Source organism: Bufo bufo, chromosome 1, assembly GCF_905171765.1.
Source record: "Bufo bufo chromosome 1, aBufBuf1.1, whole genome shotgun sequence".
Taxonomy (NCBI): domain Eukaryota; kingdom Metazoa; phylum Chordata; class Amphibia; order Anura; family Bufonidae; genus Bufo; species Bufo bufo.
In genome coordinates, this window is record NC_053389.1 from 128,997,972 (window position 1) to 129,018,856 (window position 20,885).

Below are 20,885 nucleotides of genomic sequence, written 5' to 3' on the forward strand. Positions count from 1 at the left end.
GCAATACAGTTGGATCTGTCTGGCAGGCAGTACATTTTGGGCCTGGTGCAAAACATCAGGGTCCCAGGCCCCGAATGTTTTAACCTAGCAACGCCCCTGGTCAGCTCAGCAGCAGACCCTCACCCCTAATGTTTTAGATGCTCAGATCAGCAGCAGGCCCTCGCCCCTAATGTTTGAGAGGGTCAGCTCAGCAGCACACCCTCACCCCTAATGTTTTAGATGGTCATCTCAGCAGCAGACCCTCACCCCTAATGTTTTAGAGGGTCAGATCAACAGAAGGCCCTTACTTATAATGTTTTTGAGGGTGTGTATGATGCCCTCCTTTATGTGTAATAAAGGGTGTATTGGAGTGCCGGTTCCTTGTAATTTTTGGTAGCCCTTTCACTTAGTGCAAAGGGTTTATGAGTTTAGGAGTCCCACTACCTGAACAATTGTGCCACAATGTGAATGAGGCCCTCTTTTATGTGATATACAGGTTGTATCGGAGTGCCTCTTCCTTGTAAATTTTGGCAGCACACGTAAATATACAGGAAAGAATGTTTCCTAACAATTTTTCCTCTAAAATCGATTTTATCTTAGTATTTGTGCGTATTATTGTCAGTTTGTAAAATTGGCGTACTACTCGGACAACATTGTTCCCAGCAGCCACCTTGGAGTCCAAGATGCATCCAGACATCCTCTCCATGCTGTTCCCGAACCATTTCAGTGGTGTTTCCATCAATTTCTGCCCTTTTCCTATGAACCAGACACCCTTCCCTCTTCAGAGCAGGGGGTGCCTGGTTTAATGATCTGGTTCTCCCATTGACTTTCATTGCGCTCTGGTGCTCTGTAGAGCGCCCTAGCATCTCAAAGTGTTCTACTCGAGCACCAGAGCACCCGAGCACTTTGGAGCTCGACCAACACTAATTACTTGTATTATTGCACATTAATTATTACTATTTATTCCTTTCTCTCAGCATGTACTTTGAATGTACTGTTCTTCAAGTGTTATCTTATTTTGCTTATGAGTGGAGCAAACAACAACAGACCCAGTTTTTTATTACAAATTTTTCCAAAGTTGAGGCATCATTTTTTTTTCAAGGGGGTTGTTCCTTTGGGCAACCACTGTCTATATGCCCTTTTAGGGGATTTATATGTTGCAGACAGATTTGTGCCCCTTAGAGCTACAACCCATAAGGCAGAGCAGAGAGCATCTTCAGAAAATGGTTTCTTCCCAGGTGGCACTGAATGTGACCATGTGTTACAAGGTCTGACATTTATTTGAATGGGCTCCATGTAATGTTGCATGTCTGTAGGTCCAACATTCTGTGCTTCATTTCTTTTTGAGGTCAGGGAATCTCTTTTCTTATACAGAGTTCCAAATCCCCTGCATTGACATAGAGGTAAAGCATACTATTCTTGCTGCTTCTATGTGCCACTGGCGGGAGCTTAATGTATATTGTGTTACTACTGAGATCAATATATAAACAACAGTCAGTTAAAGTCCAAAGACCCAACTGATGATGAAATTATATCCTATCTTAGTTATTATCAAATTTTAGTGTTGTCAGACAGGTCCTATTATTGGAAGTAGAAAATGTGATTTTAAGTTGTAACTCATTAGTACACAAATAGCTGACCCTCCGCCTCTGACAACCTCAGCTCAGGAATTGTTTGTATAGTCGTATACAATCACCATAATAAGTCCATCCTCCTAAGTCAAATTCTTGAAATTCACAGAGCATCAAGGAGGTTGGGTTGGATTTCCTTGCAATTAATCTTTATTTGCAGAAGTTTTAGTGTATGAATTCATTTCCGCATACATTTTTATGAAATTAAATTTCCCTCTCTTGTGTAATGTTTCACAAAATTTTTCATCAAATGGCATGAAAAATTTAGATATGCTCAATGACTAATGATATGTTAACAGAGATACCCAACTGAAACCTTTTGTTTGTCTTCCTAATATGTTTTAAATATCTATCTGCAGATCAGGCCCTTCGATAGGAAGCCATGCTTGGATATTGATAGCCATTTTTCACCTAGCCATGGATTTCATTATTTGTGAATCAGGACCACCAAGTACTACATACAGATACCTACAAAGACCATCACTAGAACATAGGATACATCACACAGCATTATGGAATCCAAAGGGGAGCCCAAAGCCAAGAAGTCGGAAATATTTTCAGAGTGTGTTTACAAACGTTGAACATATTAAAGACAATGTGGACCATATCTTTTCTAGAATGGTGCCAGTACTGGACTCTTCCAGAGCAAATAGAGTACCTTCAAAACATGAAGTAAGAGACACACTTATGTTTTCTCATTTAAAAAGGGAAAAAAGACAGGTCCAAAGGAGAAGTTGGAATATTAGACCATTTTTAGACAGTGAAAGTCAGCCAACTACAGTATCAGAATTTATTTTATGGGGTCCAACAGGAGATGATGAGTATGTGGAATCCAGCACAATCCCTGGGATTTATGAGACCACAAGAACCTCTACAACACAAGGAAGGACAACATTGTTGGGAACTACTATGTCCACTATGACTTCCACAACAACACAGAGTAAAGAGATGACTTCTCAAAAACCAGGGGTACATAAGGCTAAAAAGCCCCCAGGGAGGATTAGCACAACAGAACCTTTTCCGGGAAATGGAAAAGCTGCAAGACCGAAGATACCTAATGACACCTCAGGTATGTCAAATAAAGGTCATAGACAATGTAAGAATTAATAACTTGCAGATAGAAACCATAAATGCAGTTTATAGTGTCGGGTTTTCCTAGAAGGGTTCTGAACTACAATATTAGAAAGCAATGTTAGCCTGAAAGGGTTTTACCTAATGGTCTATCCTCAGGATAAATCATGAATATCTGATAATGATATCTGATATCTAGAATCTCCACAAATCAGGAGAAAAAAGTGGCAGCCATGGCACAACGGCACATCCATGCTGCTGTGTCTGGTTCTACAGCTCAGCCGTGTTCACTTAAATATTAGCAATAAATTAAAATTTTATTTATAAACCTAGTTTAGATGAGTGTTCAGTGATTCCTCTTGAATATATAGCTAATAGACATCATTAATACATAGATTTATTAGCCCCTTGTTTGAAGGTGTTGTTTTGTGGAGACATTCCCTTCCGGAAAGATAGCCTCCCCAAGTGGTCACTTTGGGTTTGACTTCAGGAATTCCCAATGTTCCATAGGATAGGGGATGAGTGACTGATCACTGGGGGCTCAAATGCAGATACCACCACCAATCATAAAAATGGAGGTCCTAGATTCCCTTCTGAAGATGGAGTGGTGGTGCTCATGAGTGTTGTCACTTTTCTGGGCTACCAAAAATAGAATTAAGCACTGTACTTGGCAGTCCCATAGAAGTTACTGAAATTATATTCATGCATGCACACCACCACTCCACTCTCATGATCACTTGGGATCAATTATCCCCTATCCTGTTTACAAACTGTTGAAACTGGCCTTGATGGTCTGTGCACCTAGACTTAGCATTCCTGATCCCACACTGCCTAAAAATCTAAAGCAACCAGCATAGTATAGACTGTAGCTACATTCCATAACTTATTTATTGGACAGTGTTTATTTAAACGGGCAGCAGTGTAATTTGGGCACCCTATGGATATGTTCTTTGGGCACTGTATAAAGTACACAGTGGGAGATCTGTTAATAGAAGATCCAGGACAGGGCACTAACCAAGTTAAAGCTGGTCATGTAGGGAAAGTGTAGCATTGCATACTAGTCAATTAAAGGAATGCCTTGGTCTACCAGAAAACAAGCAAATGCAATATTGCAGTTCTCCACTTAGGCTCATAGAAGGGGCTTTTCATATGAGACAACTCCATTTAGAACTATTGCAACTGCTTATTGGAATCTTTGAAGTTTTAATTTGGTTTTGAAGAACCCTTTTATCACTATGCTGGATTCACGTAGATCACATAGACTTCCCATATGTAATAAACTATGAAGTTCACTCCAAATTAATTTAGGAATATTGAAAATGGGCTGCTCTTTGTTAGATTATCATTACTCTTATTGATCAGCTGCAGCTGTTCCATTGAGCAGCTACAGAAGTGCTAATGAAAAGTGGTCCATCTTGCATGTTGAGGTTGTTGAAGTAACTGCTGGTGCTCCATATCTCCTTACAGGATATGATTAGTCAGATTTTCTATACCTATATGCTTCTAAGATGAGTGCCCACTTATTCATACCATTGTAATCTGTTTTTTATGATCCCAACTCCTAAGTTTAGTAGGGAGTTTGGCACAGAAGAATTGATGAACTGGAAATTTGTGTTGTTTCTATTTTCAAATGTTTCTCTATTTGATCTACTTTTAAGGATCTAGGTCAATAGAGCATAATAGACTTCTTTTAAAGTGGGAATTCACAGAAGGGGCTGTAGCTCACAATGGGATGCTAGACTATCATAGTTCAGTGGTTTTTAGAAATCCCAGTCGATAGAAATTGATTGAAGAATCCTCACTATAGAGGGACATTGATTTCAGGGTTGATTTTGGATGATGTTATCATAAAGCTAATCTTACAGTAGTTATTGGATTTAAACTGAGTGTGCCTTAACAAAAATAAAAAATAACTTTTATTTTAATATACTTAAAACATAGTGTGGTGAAGCTAAAATGTAGCTGTATAAGGGTTAGGTAGCCAGGTCTCTTATTTTCAGTTGAGGCGTAGGTCAGTGTAGCAAGCTGCTCCCTTGAATCACTACAGCCTACAATATCTTTCCCTTACAGTCCCTAGTCTCAGGTAGGGGAAGACTGTAGTGGCTGTATGTCAGAGCACTCGCCCTGAAAAGAGTGACCCCCAGCCTCAGGATTCCTCGGGCCTGGTCTAAATTATACCCTTACTATCTTAAGATCTGCTGAGTTGCTTCTACTAGATAGCTTCAACGCATTTCACCTTAGATAACGGGCTCCTCAGGAAGCAGTCTCTCTAGTCTCAGCGTTTTCAGAATAATGGCAGTGGCAACAGAATCGCTACATTATCTTCCTTATAAATACATAAGACCTCCCCTTCCTACATGTGTCACCATCGATGGGCGGGCAGGGGCGGATCAGGCAATACTTACCTCATCGGGTCTGTTACTATGGGGGCCTTCCAACGCGTCCCTGGCTGGCACTCCCCCTCTCCCTGTCAGATTCGCTGCTGCATTGACCAGCAGCGCGATCTGACACTTACTGAGCACAGAGGGGCATTTCTTTTATCACTACTGCGCTCATCTGCAGAGCGATCTGGCATTAAGGGAGTATAGGGAGAAGTGTTCTAATCGCTATTGCATAGATCAGCAAGGCGTTGTTGTATTCAGTAGATGTACGGAGACATTGCTAATGTCAGTCACAGCATTATAGCCTTTCACTTTGATGATCACTTCAATGTCGCGATCCGATATTCTGTGGGCACAGCTGGACATTTCACATATTAGTCCCATACAAACTATCGCTTGTATAGAATTGTGTGATCTATATAAATTATACAGTCATCTTGATCTGCTTGCTGAGGAGCCCATTATCTAAGGTGAAATGCATTGAAGCTATTTAATAGAAGCAACTCAGCAGATCTTAAGATAGCAAGGGTATAATTTAGACTAGGCCCATGGTATCCTGAGGTCGGGGGTCGCTCTTTTCAGGGCGAGTGACATACGGCCACTACAGTTTTTCCCTACCTGAGACTAAGGACTGTAAGGGAAAGAGATTGTAGGCTGTAGTGATTCAAGGGAGCAGCTCGCTACACTGACCTGCGCCTCAACTGAAAATAAGAGACCTGGCTACCTAACCCTCATTCAGCTACATTTTAGCTTCACCACACTATGTTTAAAGTATATTAAAATAAAAGTAATTTTTTATTTTTGTTAAGGCACACTCAGTTTAAGTTCAATATTTAGTAAGCCGTGAGTGAGGATAGGTAATGTGAAGACAGAGCACCAATTCTATAAACAGATATACCTAGCGCTAAATGGCCAACTTTCTCTGAGTTGCTCCAAATTTTGAGTCTTGGGCATCTGAGGCAAAGGAAGTGTTTTCAGAGAATGAGTATATTGAGCCAGTATCGCTCACTAATATAAAAAATGTCTTCAAAGATCTAACTTCAGCTTATAAAGATCTCATAATAGGTTGGTGGGAGATCCAGTCACTTGAACACTATCTACAGGAGAAAATTGTACCAAAAGGGCTTAGGAATAGGATACACCTAACTCCAGCAGAGAGGATTAGGAATGTCCATTTAATCAAAAAATGGGAAGAGGAGGCAGCCTCCAGTTCTCACAGATTTATGAAACTCCTACTGGAGGAGGAGAGATTGTCACTGGATACTAAACAAAAAAAGGTAAATAGTCTGAGGGAACAAGCCCTGACATTTAAGGATGATATGCAATTTCAGAAAAAAGAGGAACAGCTACAAAATACCCTAGAGAGATTTCAATATATGACACGGGATCGTAAGCACCAACAATTTGTGAAAGACTCCCTAGAATTTAAAGAAAATAGGGCATACTCCTTTCTAAATAAAAAGCAAGCTAAAGATTCCCACACAGACATCTCCTCCTCAGAAGCAGAGGGGTCAGATAGTGAGACTGGAAAGGGTATAGGAAGAGGTAGAGGACACAAGAGCAGAGGAAGAGGGGTTAGAACAAGCTACTCGAGATCAAACCAGTATACAGACAAAAGTGCTGATAAAATTCATACGTTAACTACTGGCTCCACGGGCCCCACAACCTCTTCTTTTTTAGCCCAACCACCAATAAATATCGCCTACCAGCTGAGGAACAAAACTCAGGGGGGTACAGGCACATAGAGAACAGAGATAACAAATTCTAAATAATAAGTCTCTCCTCATGCCAAATCACGGCCTCTGAACAAATCCTTTTAAGCAAAGGACTATTCTTTGTACCTACAGTGCAGTTTGACTGCTTTGAATGGTATAAAGATATATCTCTCTCTTTACAAGAAAGTTGCTCTGGCATGAACATTTCACACTGCAAGATAAAAAAAAAGTGTGAGGAGATGAATATGAACACACAGGATCTCCACATAACAAAAACACTGATGGATCTATTAACAGAAGGAGAAAAAAAAACAGATTTGAGGGCCCTTTTACAAGTTTAAAACCCAGGATTGTCCAAATGCCACCACCACTGCCTGACTCTCATATCTGAATTTTCCAAAAATTGGCTCTTAAAGATATTTAAATAATCAATCCAAGACCGAGAGGTCCTAGAAATGTGAGTTATGAAGAGTCCACTGCTCTCAAGAAACTAGAGTAGGATAAAAATATTGTGATAAAGCCCTCCGACAAAGGGGGAAACTTAGTGGTGATGAACCATGCCTCAAGTGAAAATAAGAGACCTGGCTACCTAACCCTTATTCAGCTACATTTTAGCATCACCACACTATGTTTTAAGTATATTAAAATAAAAGTTTTTATTTATTTTTGTTAAGGCACACTCAGTTTAAGTCCAATGTTTAGTAAGCCGTGAGTGAGGATAGGTAATGTGAAGACAGAGCACTAATTCTATCAGTAAAGTTTAATCTTACAGTAGATGGATTTTCAAAATTTCAACCCAATACTTCAAGACAATTTTAAAGTTTATCCTAAAATCAATATTAAATTTGGTTAAAAACTCCAATGTTTTACAAAATAAATTCTAACATATGATAGACATGCTAACAAATGTTATGACAGACTGCAACTCACAATACAACCACTGGGTGATGTGAGGGGTAGCTTTCTTTCAGGTGGTCATCCTCACAGATACGGCTTCAGGACACCAGGTTCAAGGTCGAAGCAATGCATTTATTGTGACACCCCAGCAAAAATCGAACAACAAACCATTATAAATAAACACCTTGCCCGTCTGGGCTCTGCCTAAACACAAAATCACAGAAAATAATACACTATAATAATAGATGCAAGCATAACATATGGACTAAGCCCTCACTCTCTTGATAAAATCTGAGACACTTGGTCAATACGTTTTGATCAAAACACATCTAAGCCCACCTACCAAGCGACAAGGTGGTCTCAGTTCAGGCGGATCCTATGCTCTACCTAAACACAGTCATATCCCTGACTCACCTAAAGCACCGTTCACATACTGTCATCACATGCGGCTTTCTTAGCCAGTAGTCCAGCTCACTTCCAGGCTGTAACAAACATAGAAACATAGAATGTGTCGTCAGATAAGAACCATTTGGCCCATCTAGTCTGCCCAATATACTGAATACTATGAATAGCCCTTGGCCCTATCTTATATGAAGGATGGCCTTATGCCTATCCCATGCATGCTTAAACTCCTCCACTGTATTTGCAGCTACCACTTCTGCAGGAAGGCTATTCCATGCATCCACTACTCTCTCAGTAAAGTAATACTTCCTGATAATACTTTTAAACCTTTGCCCCTCTAATTTAAAACTATGTCCTCTTGTAGCAGTTTTTCTTCTTTTAAATATTCTCTCCTCTTTTACCTTGTTGATTCCCTTTATGTATTTAAAAGTTTCTATCATATCCCCTCTGTCTCGTCTTTCTTCCAAGCTATACATGTTAAGGTCCTTTAATCTTTCCTGGTAAGTTTTATCCTGCAATCCATGTACTAGTTTAGTAGCTCTTCTCTGAACTCTCTCCAAAGTATCTAATGATAGAAACTTTTAAATACATAAAGGGAATCAACTCGGTAAAGGAGGAGAGCATATTTAAAAGAAGAAAAACTACCACAAGAGGACACAGTTTTAAATTAGAGGGGCATAGGTTTAAAAGTAATATAAGGAAGTATTACTTTACTGAGAGAGTAGTGGATGCATGGAATAGCCTTCCTGCAGAAGTGGTAGCTGCAAATACAGTGAAGGAGTTTAAGCATGCATGGGATAGGCATAAGGCCATCCTTCATATAAGATAGGGCCAGGGACTATTAATAGGATTCAGATATATTGGGCAGACTAGATGGGCCAAATGGTTCTTATCTGCCGACACATTCTATGTTTCTATGTTTCTATCCTTCTGGAGATATGGTCTCCAGTACTGAGCACAATACTCCAAATGAGGTCTCACTAGTGCTCTGTAGAGCGGCATGAGCACCTCCCTCTTTCTACTTTCTACAAAGTCAGTCCAGGCTATCTTCCAGCCTTGTGGTCCCTCAGCCTTGCCCGGCTGAGACTACATTCACAGAGCCTCCAGGCATCTGTCCACGGGTAACACACTCCCCCCTTACTGACACCCTGGGAGGTGCTTTATGCCAGCCTCAGTACCTCCAGCTGGTCTCACCTGTGGTGGAATAGGTGTGTGGACCGCACTATCCACCCCTTCCTTGCCTCTAACCTGTGTCAGACCTGTCATTGTCTTACAGTCACCACACATAGATTTATATAGGATAGATATTTAATGACAGAGTATCCAAAAAACATGTTGTTGTTTTTTTTGTTTTTTTTAAGCTGCTAATCTTTTTCTGCTTATCTTAGAATATGTTGAGCCAAGAGTAAAGGTAGGGAAAGACTAATTTGGAAATCTAGATATATAGATGCAGGCAGGATTTATCATTTAATATTCTCACAATGTCAAGAGTTTATGGAGCAAGCCTTATAATGATATAATTAAAAATTAATGGCCATATGATTTCAGTTTGTCCCCCTTTAGAGGAGTGGGCACCATTCTGAGTTTGCTACAGGTCTCTGCGATTTCTATCTGTAACTTTTTAATTTGTTTTACATTTTCCATATATACTATGACTTTGGTTGGTCATCTAAATAAAAGATAAAAACCTGCCTCACAGTACATGTGATTACCCATACAAAATTTAAACCTACTGCACATTTGTTCTGGTTTCCCATTTCTCTGACAAACACTAAACCCTATGAAGGAATTCATATTGATAACTAATGCAAATTACTTCTGTAATACCAAGGAGTTGTATTCACAAAGCAAAGATTTACCGGGAACATCAAATACGGTATTAAAACTTCTCTGGTTCTGTCAATTTATTTATATTTTTTTTAAATATATACTGTATACATTTTAAAAGGACATTGTCATAAAAAAAATTGGTTTGGTTTATTTAAATGCAAGCCAATATTATGTCACTATCATACGCGATGTACCATAGAAAACGACAGGTACTTCTATGCCAAGCTTCAACATTCCCCCACCTGTTTGTAAATGTATTATTATTAGTATCTATTTTTTTGCTATGTGTGTGTGTGTAGTGGGGGTGGGTCGGAGGCGGGTTCAACATAACTAAAACAAAAAGGTCACCTGTCAGCAGGAAATTGGTATTCTATCTGATGGCACCTGTATGAAAATACTATAGTCACCATCCAGAACCACAGCCGACAATCTCAGAGACTGTTATCAGTCTTCCTTAACCAATCTGATTGGTTGGAAGCTAAGGCTACCTTAGGCTCTTAACCAGAGCCTTCTGCAAGTCCAGGTGGACTTGGCTACTAGGGAATCAGGTTTTGTCTATAAAATAGGGTAGCAGAAAACCGGTGCAAGCTCACTAGAATCAGAACTACCAGGATAACCACCTTGTAAAAAATAGACATGCAGGCTTAGAACTAGAAGCGACAGAAATAGCCGAAACAGTGGATAAGCAGGTAATCCAGAAAATAGCCATAGTCAGAATTCCAGGAAAATCTGTAAAAGTCAATACAGCAGACGATGGGTTAATACAGAATTTGAGCCACAATCAGGATAACAGGAGAATTAGTGGAAACCAAATGAACAGTCGAGGGGCTTAATCCAGAAAACAAGCCAAGGTCGGTACACAGAGGTTTAGCAAGCAGGTCCTGAGTTCAGACACAATGCACAGTACAAATAGAGCCAGGACATTTTACACAATCACAGGCAGCTGGCAATGCCTGAGTAGCAGACTTAAATCCCCTGCCTAGCTCTGGGATTAGATGCTGAGCCAGGAGTCAGAATAGCTCAGCTTCCAGCCTCACTGATAGGTCAATCAGCTGGGGCTTGATTGGACAGCATGGTAGCTCTCCCATCACATATACAGTTTCTTGGTTGGGTAAACTCCTGACAGCACCATTTAATAGCTCTAGGGATATTGTCTCCTCTTGCCTCCGGCTGTCAATCACAGGCAACAGATGGCAGGAGGAAGGTGCAATGAATCCATCTCATAAGTGCATCAGATACCTTATCAGGGTACCAGCACACAGTGCTAGAGTGACACTGGAGATAAATAACAAGGACTGCTAAAATGAATACAAACTACACGCAGCCTTTGTAGTTCTATTATATGGTACACAATAAGGAATTATTTTCATGTTGACAGGTTCCCTTTAAAGTATTTTATCTACTTTTAAAGAGTTGACATACTGTACCCTTGAGACATAGTGTAGCATTGATTAGGGTGCATGTGTACGTATAAATGGGCAGTAGAGCTTAGAAATGCATCTAAATGGTTTCAGAACTGTGATGAACAATTTCTAATACCTAGCTCTTAAAAATGGACATCTGTTCTGCACAAAATGAGTTCCCAATTTGTTTGTATTCATTTATATAGCATTTAGATATTCTGCAGCACAGTGCAGTCCTTATCCCCACTGGGGATCACAATCTGAGTTTCAAAACAATTGATCTGTATATTTTTGTAGTGTGAGAGGAAACTGGAGTACCGGGATCAATCCAAGTAAACATGGGGTGAACATTCAAACCAAATGCAGATGCTGCTCTTGGTTGAATACAAACCTACGACCCCAGTGCTGTAGGGCAACAGTGTTGCCGACTGAGCAGCATTAAAATTGGTGGTGCTGACTAGTGATGAGCGGGAGGTGCCATATTCGATTTCGCAATATTTCGAGAATATTCAATTGAATATTCGTCTTATATTCGTCGAAATTGAATATTCGTCATTCTATTTATCGCGAATATGTGATTTAATTATTTGCGCATTATTTTAACTGTATAAGGCAACTTTCCTATTGGTTGGCTATGGCTAATATTCGTAATATTCTAAAAAACAAAGTTATAGCAATATAGCGAATATTCGTAAAATACACATATAGACTGCAATTTAGCTAATATAGTGCTATAATCTTTTTTTTTATAGACAAATATTTTTTGTCTCTTCTGAACTCGATTTGGAAAAAAATTCACACTATTAAAAAAAAAATACTTTAGCACTATATTAGCTAAATTGCAGTCTATATGTGTATTTTACGAATATTCGTAATATAGCAATATATTCTTGTTTTAGAATATGACAAATATTCTAAAAAACAAAGTTATAGCAATTCAGCGAATATATTCGTTATTTAGAATATTTGTCTTTTTTTTTTTTCAAAACTGTACTGTTATTCCACTTTGGCATACTGCTCCCCGACAAGCGTCCCCGTCACCATGGGAACGCCTGTGGGTTAGAATATACCATCGGATCTGAGTTTTCATGATCTCAGGGAAAACTCCGATCCGATGGTATTTTCTAACCCACAGGCGTTCCCATGGTGAAGGGGACGCTTGTCGGGGAGGAGTATGCGAACAACTGTACAGATTGGGGAAAAAAAGCCGAGTATAATGCGATGGAACTTTAAAGGGGTTGTCTCACTTCAGCAAATAGCATTAAACATGAGCCACTTACTAATGTATTGTGATTGTCCATATTGCTTCCTTTGCTGACTGGACTCATTTTTCTATCACATTATGCACTGCTGGTTTCGATGGTTACGGACACCCTGCAATCCAGCAGCAGTTGTCGTGCATGTACAATATAGGAAAAAGCACCAGCCTATTGTCCCAGCCACCAGTGAGGCCTGCACTATTTCCTATAGTGTGCAGGCATGACCACCACTGATGGATTGCAGGGTGGTCGTAACCATGGAAATGAGAAGCGTATAATATGTTGGAAAAATAAATCCAGTCAGCAAAGGAAGCAATATGGATAACAACAATCCATTAGTAAGTGGCTTCTACTACTTCCTCTACATAATAAATGCTGTTTGCTGAAGTGACACAACCCCTTTAATGAATGTTTTCTTAATGTACTTTCTTAATGTCTGATAGATGCTCGTCCTATCTTTGGGATACACAACATTCTAGAATGGCCCCCTGAACCCTTCCTGCCTGGATGCAATGTCCAGAGGTGGTTAGAACTTTGGAAACAGACACGTGGGATGTGCTACTGTTTGCTGCATCGTTAGCCCCCATACAAGTGAATGGGAGTTACAGAGACAGCATAGTGCGGGGAGCTACACAGATTCCAAAACTCCCAAGCTCTTGTGTGGGAGCTACCAGAACAGCATAGCACAGTCCGCTCGGCGGTTTCCATAGTCCTCCCAACCACCTCTGACAGTCCACGTGAATATCACTTTAACAAAAGCGGTAAACTGAAGCATCACTTGCCTAAGACTTGAAAGGATATATGTACATATGCAAACTCATTTGTATTGCTTGTATGCATCTAAAATAAAAAATGAAGCAACTTTCCAAATAGTCATTATTAAAAATCCTCCTGGTGTTTTGTCCAATGTAAAGCTATATGTCTCCTTGTTTGCAGATGTCAAACAAACCATGTACAGTCTGATCCTGCAGTCATACTTCCTTCCATCCCTCCCCGACAGATATTCAGAAGATCAGCAAGGAGACCATTGGATCAGACACACACAGTACCTTTTTATAGGAATTATAGACACAAAATAGCTCACATTATTTATTTTACTCACTTATATAGCGCTGACATATTCTGCAGCGCTTTACAGACATTATCAACACTTGCTGACCCCATTGGGGCTCACTAAGTTCCCTATCAGTAAATCCTTGGAGTGTGGGAGGAAACCCGAGCAAACTCCATGCAGATGTTGTCTTTGTTTGGATTTGAACCTAGGACCCCAAGACACCAGTGCTAACCACTGAGCCACCATGCAGTAATAGTGAATCATAACTTCGCATTACAATGTTCCTTCCTATTTGTTACACAAAATGCCAACAATATAGGCTGGAACCACTAGAACATAGCAATCTCATTGCTTCAGGCTGTGTTCTATCTAATCCGTCATGTTCTTCTTGTTTACTCAGTTCCCGCAGTTGATCTAGTAAAATATACAGTACATTTCATTTCGATACAGTACATGTTAGAGGTCTGCAAAAGAAGGGTTTGGGCTATGTTTAATGCTCCAATGCTTTGAAGCTTATCAAAGAAATGCTAATCCACTTTAAACATAATTTAAGAGATTTATTAATGATGCTCTTCCTCATGCAATTCTGAAATGCAAGCCAAATAAAACTTCTTAAAAGGGTACAGTAGATCATTTTGTGTATATATATATATATATATATTACCTATAAGCATAAGGCAGACTATGGGGCCCATGGACAGAAGAAGGCAGCCCTGGCTGGTGTCACCCCAACTACTATGTGTTTCCATGCTAAGGGTTCGGCCGCACAGTTAGGTTTCTGCATGTATTTTTGGAAGCTAAAACCAGGAGTGAATTCAAATAAAGAGAAGTCATATCTGTATCTTTGCTTTATACATTATGTCCTTTTACAATCCACTCCTGATTTTGTGTTCCAAAACTGCATACAGAAACGTGAGCTGGTGGCTGTAACCCTACAGAATACCAACATACCCTACATGTAGTCTGATACCTCTATTCTGTACTGCTTCCTTTCATCTGTCCGCTCTTCTACTGCCTTTAGTTTAGTAAGGCTTTCAGTCATTTCTTTGTAGTCTTACAAGGTGATGGAAAAGCACACTAACCTTAAAAATGCCGAAGTTCAAGTAACATGGCCACTTCAACATCACATTACCTAGAGTAGCTTTCAGTCATTTGTTTGTAGTCTTACAAGGTGATGGAAAAGCACATTAACCTTAAAAATGCCGAAGTTCAAGTAACATGGCCACTTCAACATCACATTACCTAGAGTAGCTGGTGTCTGACTGTTCATTGTAATCACCCAGGAGTGCCATGAACTGAGCATTCTCCAGCTGGAGATGTGCCAAAGACAGGGCTGCATATTGTATGTGCCACTAAAGGTGCAATATCCTGCAGGAAATGGCTGCAGAGAATGAGATGACTTGCTAAAGAGATCAACTTGAGGATGAAATAGTTGCCGAAGTGGCTGGAGGCAGAGAGTGACCAAGCTCCAAGTGAGAAGTTTTGAGGACTAAAGAATGAGAAAAGCAGTAAGGGTTAGTGGTATTAGACGGAATGGCATCTAACACCCTGGTCTATGTGTCAGTCCCTGGAGACACTTGACCAGTAGGAGGTAGGTTGAGTAAATTGACTCCTCTACCAAAGTTCAGGAGACAAAGTTTGATGGTTGCAGTAAATGTAGACCTTCGGCTGGCACCTTGTTACCAAAAAGCCCAACATCACTCCTGTAGCTCCTTGGGACTAATACTATTTGCAGACTGTATATATTGATTGTATACATTTAACGTAACTGTGTCTTTCCATGAGAACCACCAAACATGAACATTAAAGTCCTTTTGCACAGGATGAGAGAGCAGCAGATTCCCGGGAAGGAAGCGTTCATTCCTGACAATCACTTGCTCATTAACGGAGGCGAGCACTACATTTACAATCTCCTCCACAGTATGGGAGGAACGATCACTAATGCCATCGCTCTTCTCCATACTGACTCATTGCTCATTGGCAGCAGATGATGTTTATACACTGCTGTCAGTAAACAATCATTTTTGCGTCCGCACAAATGCTCGTTCATCGGGAAATTGGCAATACATTTACACTGCCAGATAATCGCTCACGAACATTCCTGTGAACGTTCCTTAGCGATTATCTTTGCGATTTTCGACACGTGCAAAGGGTCCTTTAGTGTGTGAAAGCCTCAGGCTTAACTCCTTAGCTTAACCCCTTAGTGACCACCAATACTCCTTTTTACAGCCATCACTAAGGGGCCTTAGGCTACCTATTTATGGTGGCATAGTCCAAGCACTGAACGGGTTTCACATGAGAGCCGGGGTCCCGCTGTAATGGCCAGGACAGGCAAAAGCCTCAATCCAGGCTGTTTAATCCAATAGATACCACGGTTAATAGCAACTGCATCATCTAAGTAGTTTAGAGAGGGAGCTACCTCTGTCTCCAACTGGCACCCCGCAAATGAGATTAAGTGATGCTTATGCTGTCGCATGGAAGCCTGGGACTGCCTGCAGTGTATTCCTAGCTGGGTGTGCCTCTCTGTTGGTGACTGTCAGTATTGATAGTATAATACAATGTATTTTAGAACCAATCAAAAGATTGCCTGTTAAAGTCCCCCTGTGGGACTAGTAAATGGTTAAAAAAAGTTAGGAAAAAAGTTTTGTATAACAAAAAAATTCTAATAAAATACATCATTTTCCATAAAAAAAAAAGAAAATTGAAAAAATATTTTCCACAGCGCCTGTAAAAACTCAAATTATGCAATTATCATGCAATTTATCCCATATAGTGAACACCATAAATAGAAGGAGCAAAAAAAAATTATAATAATGGCAGAATAGTTTATTTTATTTTTTTTTGCTTATTACACATAAATAAAAACTAAATAAAAAACAATCAAAAAATGTTATGTACCCCAAAATGATACCAATGAAAAGTCGTCACCCAAAAATAAAGCCCTTACACAGTTCTGTAGAAAGAAAAATTAAACTTATGCGCCTTGGGATGCAAAAACATTTTATTTTCCTTAAAAAAAAGTTTTGTGCAAAGGTAGTAAAACGTAAAAAAAAAGAAAATTGGTTGGATGGACACAAAGACTTAAAACAGGATAGTCACTAAGGGGTTGAATATGTGTGTCTATGCTACATTTCACATCATGTGGAGTGATTTCATGTCAATACATGTACAGTAAAGTCGTATTGTGTTGCTGCAAGAATTTACTTTTTTACAGCCACCTTCTTTCCATGCTATTTCAAAAGAACCCGTGAAAGTGTGTGTCCAACCACCACCATCGTTGGCAGACGCTCCCAATACAGGCTGAATGTTGGATACACATGCAGTGTATATATTTACAGTAGCTGTAAACACAAAATGGTATGTTTTAATGAGATACTATGTGCAGAATTGCTTCATTTTTATTTTTATTTTAGATCCATTGGAGCAATAACAAATGGTTCCAAAGGTGGATGTACCCTTAAAGAGGACCATTCATGGGTTTTTGTATAACAAACTGGTATTCTTACTGGATAGTGCAGCCCCATTTTTCAAAAATCCCTCTCCTCTCCACTGCTGATTTCTACTGTAAAAAAACATTTCCCAAAGTCTGTTCCCAACTCATGAGATTTAATAACAGGGTTGCCAACCCAAAATCACTGCCAGCCAACATTTTTTTACGAACAAATTGGAAAACCATAAGGCCTCGTTGACACGGACGATACGGATTGGCTCTGGCTGCGTTCAGTGAAACTCCCACCATTTAGGCCTCATGCACACGAACGTATTTTGTTTCTGTGTCCGGTCCTTTTTTTTTGCGGATAGGATGCAGACCCATTCTTTTCAATGGGTCCGCCAAAAATATGGACAGAACACACACCGTGTGCTGTCCGCATCAGTATGTCCATTCCGTAGCCCCGCCCAAAAAAATATAAACATGTCCTATTCCTGTCCGTTTTAGGCATCCGTTTTTTTTTTTTTTTGCGGTCCGCAAAAAACATACAGTCGTGTGAATGTAGCCTTAGCAAGCAAATTCTGTCATTTTTGTCTGTAATTGCGTTCATTTTTTTTCTGCGCAGGTGCAATGCGTTTTGATGCGTTTTTCACACGCGTGATAAAAAACTGAAGGTTTACAAGCATTGCATCCGGACTTGCTTCAGGATACCAAACCAAGATGACCATATGCAAAAGTGTACGCGTCATGCTTGGAACCATGCCAATAGCGGAACCCAAAAAGTAGAACCACACATGTAGTACAAAGAATTATCTTTATTACACAAAAATAATACAATACAATCTAAAATTTGCGGGTGAGGGCTACAGAGCAAGAATCACCCCTCCCCCCACACAGATAACAATGGGTCTATTTTAACTATACAGATTATATATACACATCAATAAATGGCACCTAAAAAGTGCTTCAACTAAAAATGACAGTGTAGTCATCCATGGCCAGTACAACACTAAAAAGGAATCTATACCTCATCACATGTGGCCAGAACACATCCGGATTCCTCCCTAGATATGGTCCAAACTCAGGGAAATCCCGGTAAGTGTAACTGGCGACCATTAAAAAAGTGTAAACAACTTCTGACCAACACAGACAATATACTGACCCTGAATATCCGTGGGGAAGGAGGAAGGGGACGACTCCCTGACGTACGTTTCGCCTTTGTACGTGCTTCAGGATGCAGTGTGTTTTTCACTGAAGCCCCATTCACTTCTATGAGGCCAGGGCTGCGCGAAAAATGCATAATATAGAACATGCTGCATTTTTCACGTAACGCAGAACTGATGTGTGAAAAAAAAAAACGCTCATGTACACAGACCCATTGAAATGAATGGGTCAGGATTCAGTGCTATGCGTTCACGTCACGCATTGCACCCGCGCGGAAACCTCGCTCGTGTAAAAGGGGCCTAATGAATGACAAAGATTATAAGGGATACATGTCTCTAACTGATAACACCTCATCACCAGCATTTACTGGGAGCTGGAAAATGATAATTGCCACCAAAATAATCTAGTCTACGACCTGCCTCAAAAAAGAAAAAAATCACATATAAAATATAAGAAAAAGAACTGGATCGCACCTCCTCAATACTACGCTTTTATCTACAGTAACTGCTTCTCAGCATAATTAACATCGCTTCTCAGCGCAATATGTCGTATACCTACCCCTATGCTGCATACTGTACATGAGGCATTGGTATACAATTTGATCAAAAAGCATAGGCCCACTCACCGCGACAAGGTTGCCTCTTTGAATAGGACCCTAACTTAAATTTGGAGTAGCGCTGCACGGCGACCACCGACACCACAGCACCACCCCAGCAGGCAGCAGGACCCAGTAGCCAAACAGCGCCCCCTCTGTCCGGCAAAGCCACCCTGGCACTGGGCCCCACCAAGGCAAAAATTGGTGCCGCGCACTGCTGCACCATGTGAACAGGTGTGGAATTCACCCTATCACATACTCTCAGGAACTCCAACTGAGAGGTAGGAATTTATACCCTTATGCAGACTCCTCCTAATTATAAGCACCTGGGTCGCATGGGGAGGAGTGCTGATACCAGAGAGGGGAAAAGAGCATCGATTATACAAAACATATAAAATATAAGAAAAAGAACTGGATCGCACATCCTCAATACTACGCTTTTGGTGGTCGCCGTGCAGCGCTGCACCAAATTCAGGTTAGGGTCCCATTCAAAGAGGCAACCTTGTCGCGGTGAGTGGGCCTATGCTTTTTGATCAAATTGTATACTAATGCCTCATGGACAGCATGCAGCATAGGGGTAGGTATAGGACATATTGCGCTGAGAAGCGATGTTAATTATGCTGAGAAGAAGTTAGACAAAAGCATAGTATTGAGGATGTGCGATCCAGTTATTTTTCTTATATTTTATATGTCAAAAAAATCACAGACACAACTTTTTTTTATTTTTTTACGGACACAGGAAAAAATGTCGCCTATATTTGCAAACTGTCCACAAATTTCTGGACGGTTGGCAAACCTGTTTACCGAACAGCTCACCTTGGCTCCCTAGCTGTAACACGGTCCTCTGCGATTGGACAGCGTCACAGCCAGGGAGAAGGATTCGCCCCCTGAGGGGTAAATTTATCAAACTAGTGTACAGGAAAACTGGCTTAGTTGCCCAAAGCAAACAATCAGATTCCACATTTTATTTTTCATGGCTCCATTGGAAAATGAAAGGTGGATCCTGATTGGTTGCTGTGGGCTACTAAGCCAGTTCTACTTTACAACAGTTTGATAAATCTCCCCCTACGGTGCACCAAAAACGGCAGGGGGCACAGCGCTGGAGCAGAGGGTATTTTCTGAAAAAAATAGTGTTTTCATCTATGGTGGCAGCACTATCTGGTATCTGTCAATTTGTGACACAAAAACTCATCAAAATTATTCTTTAAAAGGTTATCTCCTGGTTATATATTAAGTTACCCTATTAGATTTTACAAAACATAAACATTTTCTGTCAGAAAAATAAAAAAATACCCATGTCTAAGTACTATATTGCTTTTCTTTTGACTCTTTGTTATAACCTCCACTTAATATGTCCAGTGCTGGTGGTCACACATGCTCAGTAGCTCACTCCCACCACTTGTATCCTTTTATACACCGGTGGAGTGATCCTGTTATTGCGCACTTCTCACAACTTCTTTTCTTAGGGGTAATAAAATTAAAATAACGGGCCACCATAACAAGTATATAATTGCACTAGCTACACAAGAAACAATTCAAGTTAAAAACTAAAATGAAAAATTTCCAGTAATTTGCTGAGTGGTATTCCTACTAATTTCTTCTTTTTGTTTCTTCAGCTCCCTTTAAGACAAGATATGAACAACTTAGAACCCGTTTTTATACCTCTACCATAGAATTTCATGTCCTATGGCCTCATGCAGACGACCGTTCAGTTTTTTGCGGTCTGCAAATTGCAGATCTGCAAAACACGGAAGCCGCCCGTGTGTCTTCCGCAATTTGCGGAACGGAACAGGCGGCCCATTGTAGAAATGCCTATTCTTGTCCGCAAAATGGACAAGAATAGGACATGTTATATTTTTTTTGCGGGGCCACTAAATGGAGCAACGGATGCGGACGGCACACGGAGTGCTGTCCGCATCTTTTGCAGCCCCATTGCAGTGAATGGGTCCACACCCGAGCCGCAAAAATGGCTCAGATGCGGACCAGTACATCGGTCGTGTGCATGAGGCCTAACTCTGTACATTCAGACCCTAGTAAAATGCAGAACTCCATAGGCAATGGCCTGCAGTAAGGG

General features: G+C 40.4%; 1 protein-coding gene across 1 annotated transcript in view; it reads left to right on the top strand.

Moving 5' to 3' along the window:
- The first annotated feature begins 1,946 nt into the window (after window positions 1-1,946).
- The window catches only part of AJAP1 (adherens junctions associated protein 1), a 216,979-nt gene continuing 198,040 nt past the window's right edge, over window positions 1,947-20,885 (top strand). The window contains 1 exon segment of the mRNA XM_040429425.1: window positions 1,947-2,679. Within this exon segment, the coding sequence (XP_040285359.1) occupies window positions 1,947-2,679 (733 nt within the window).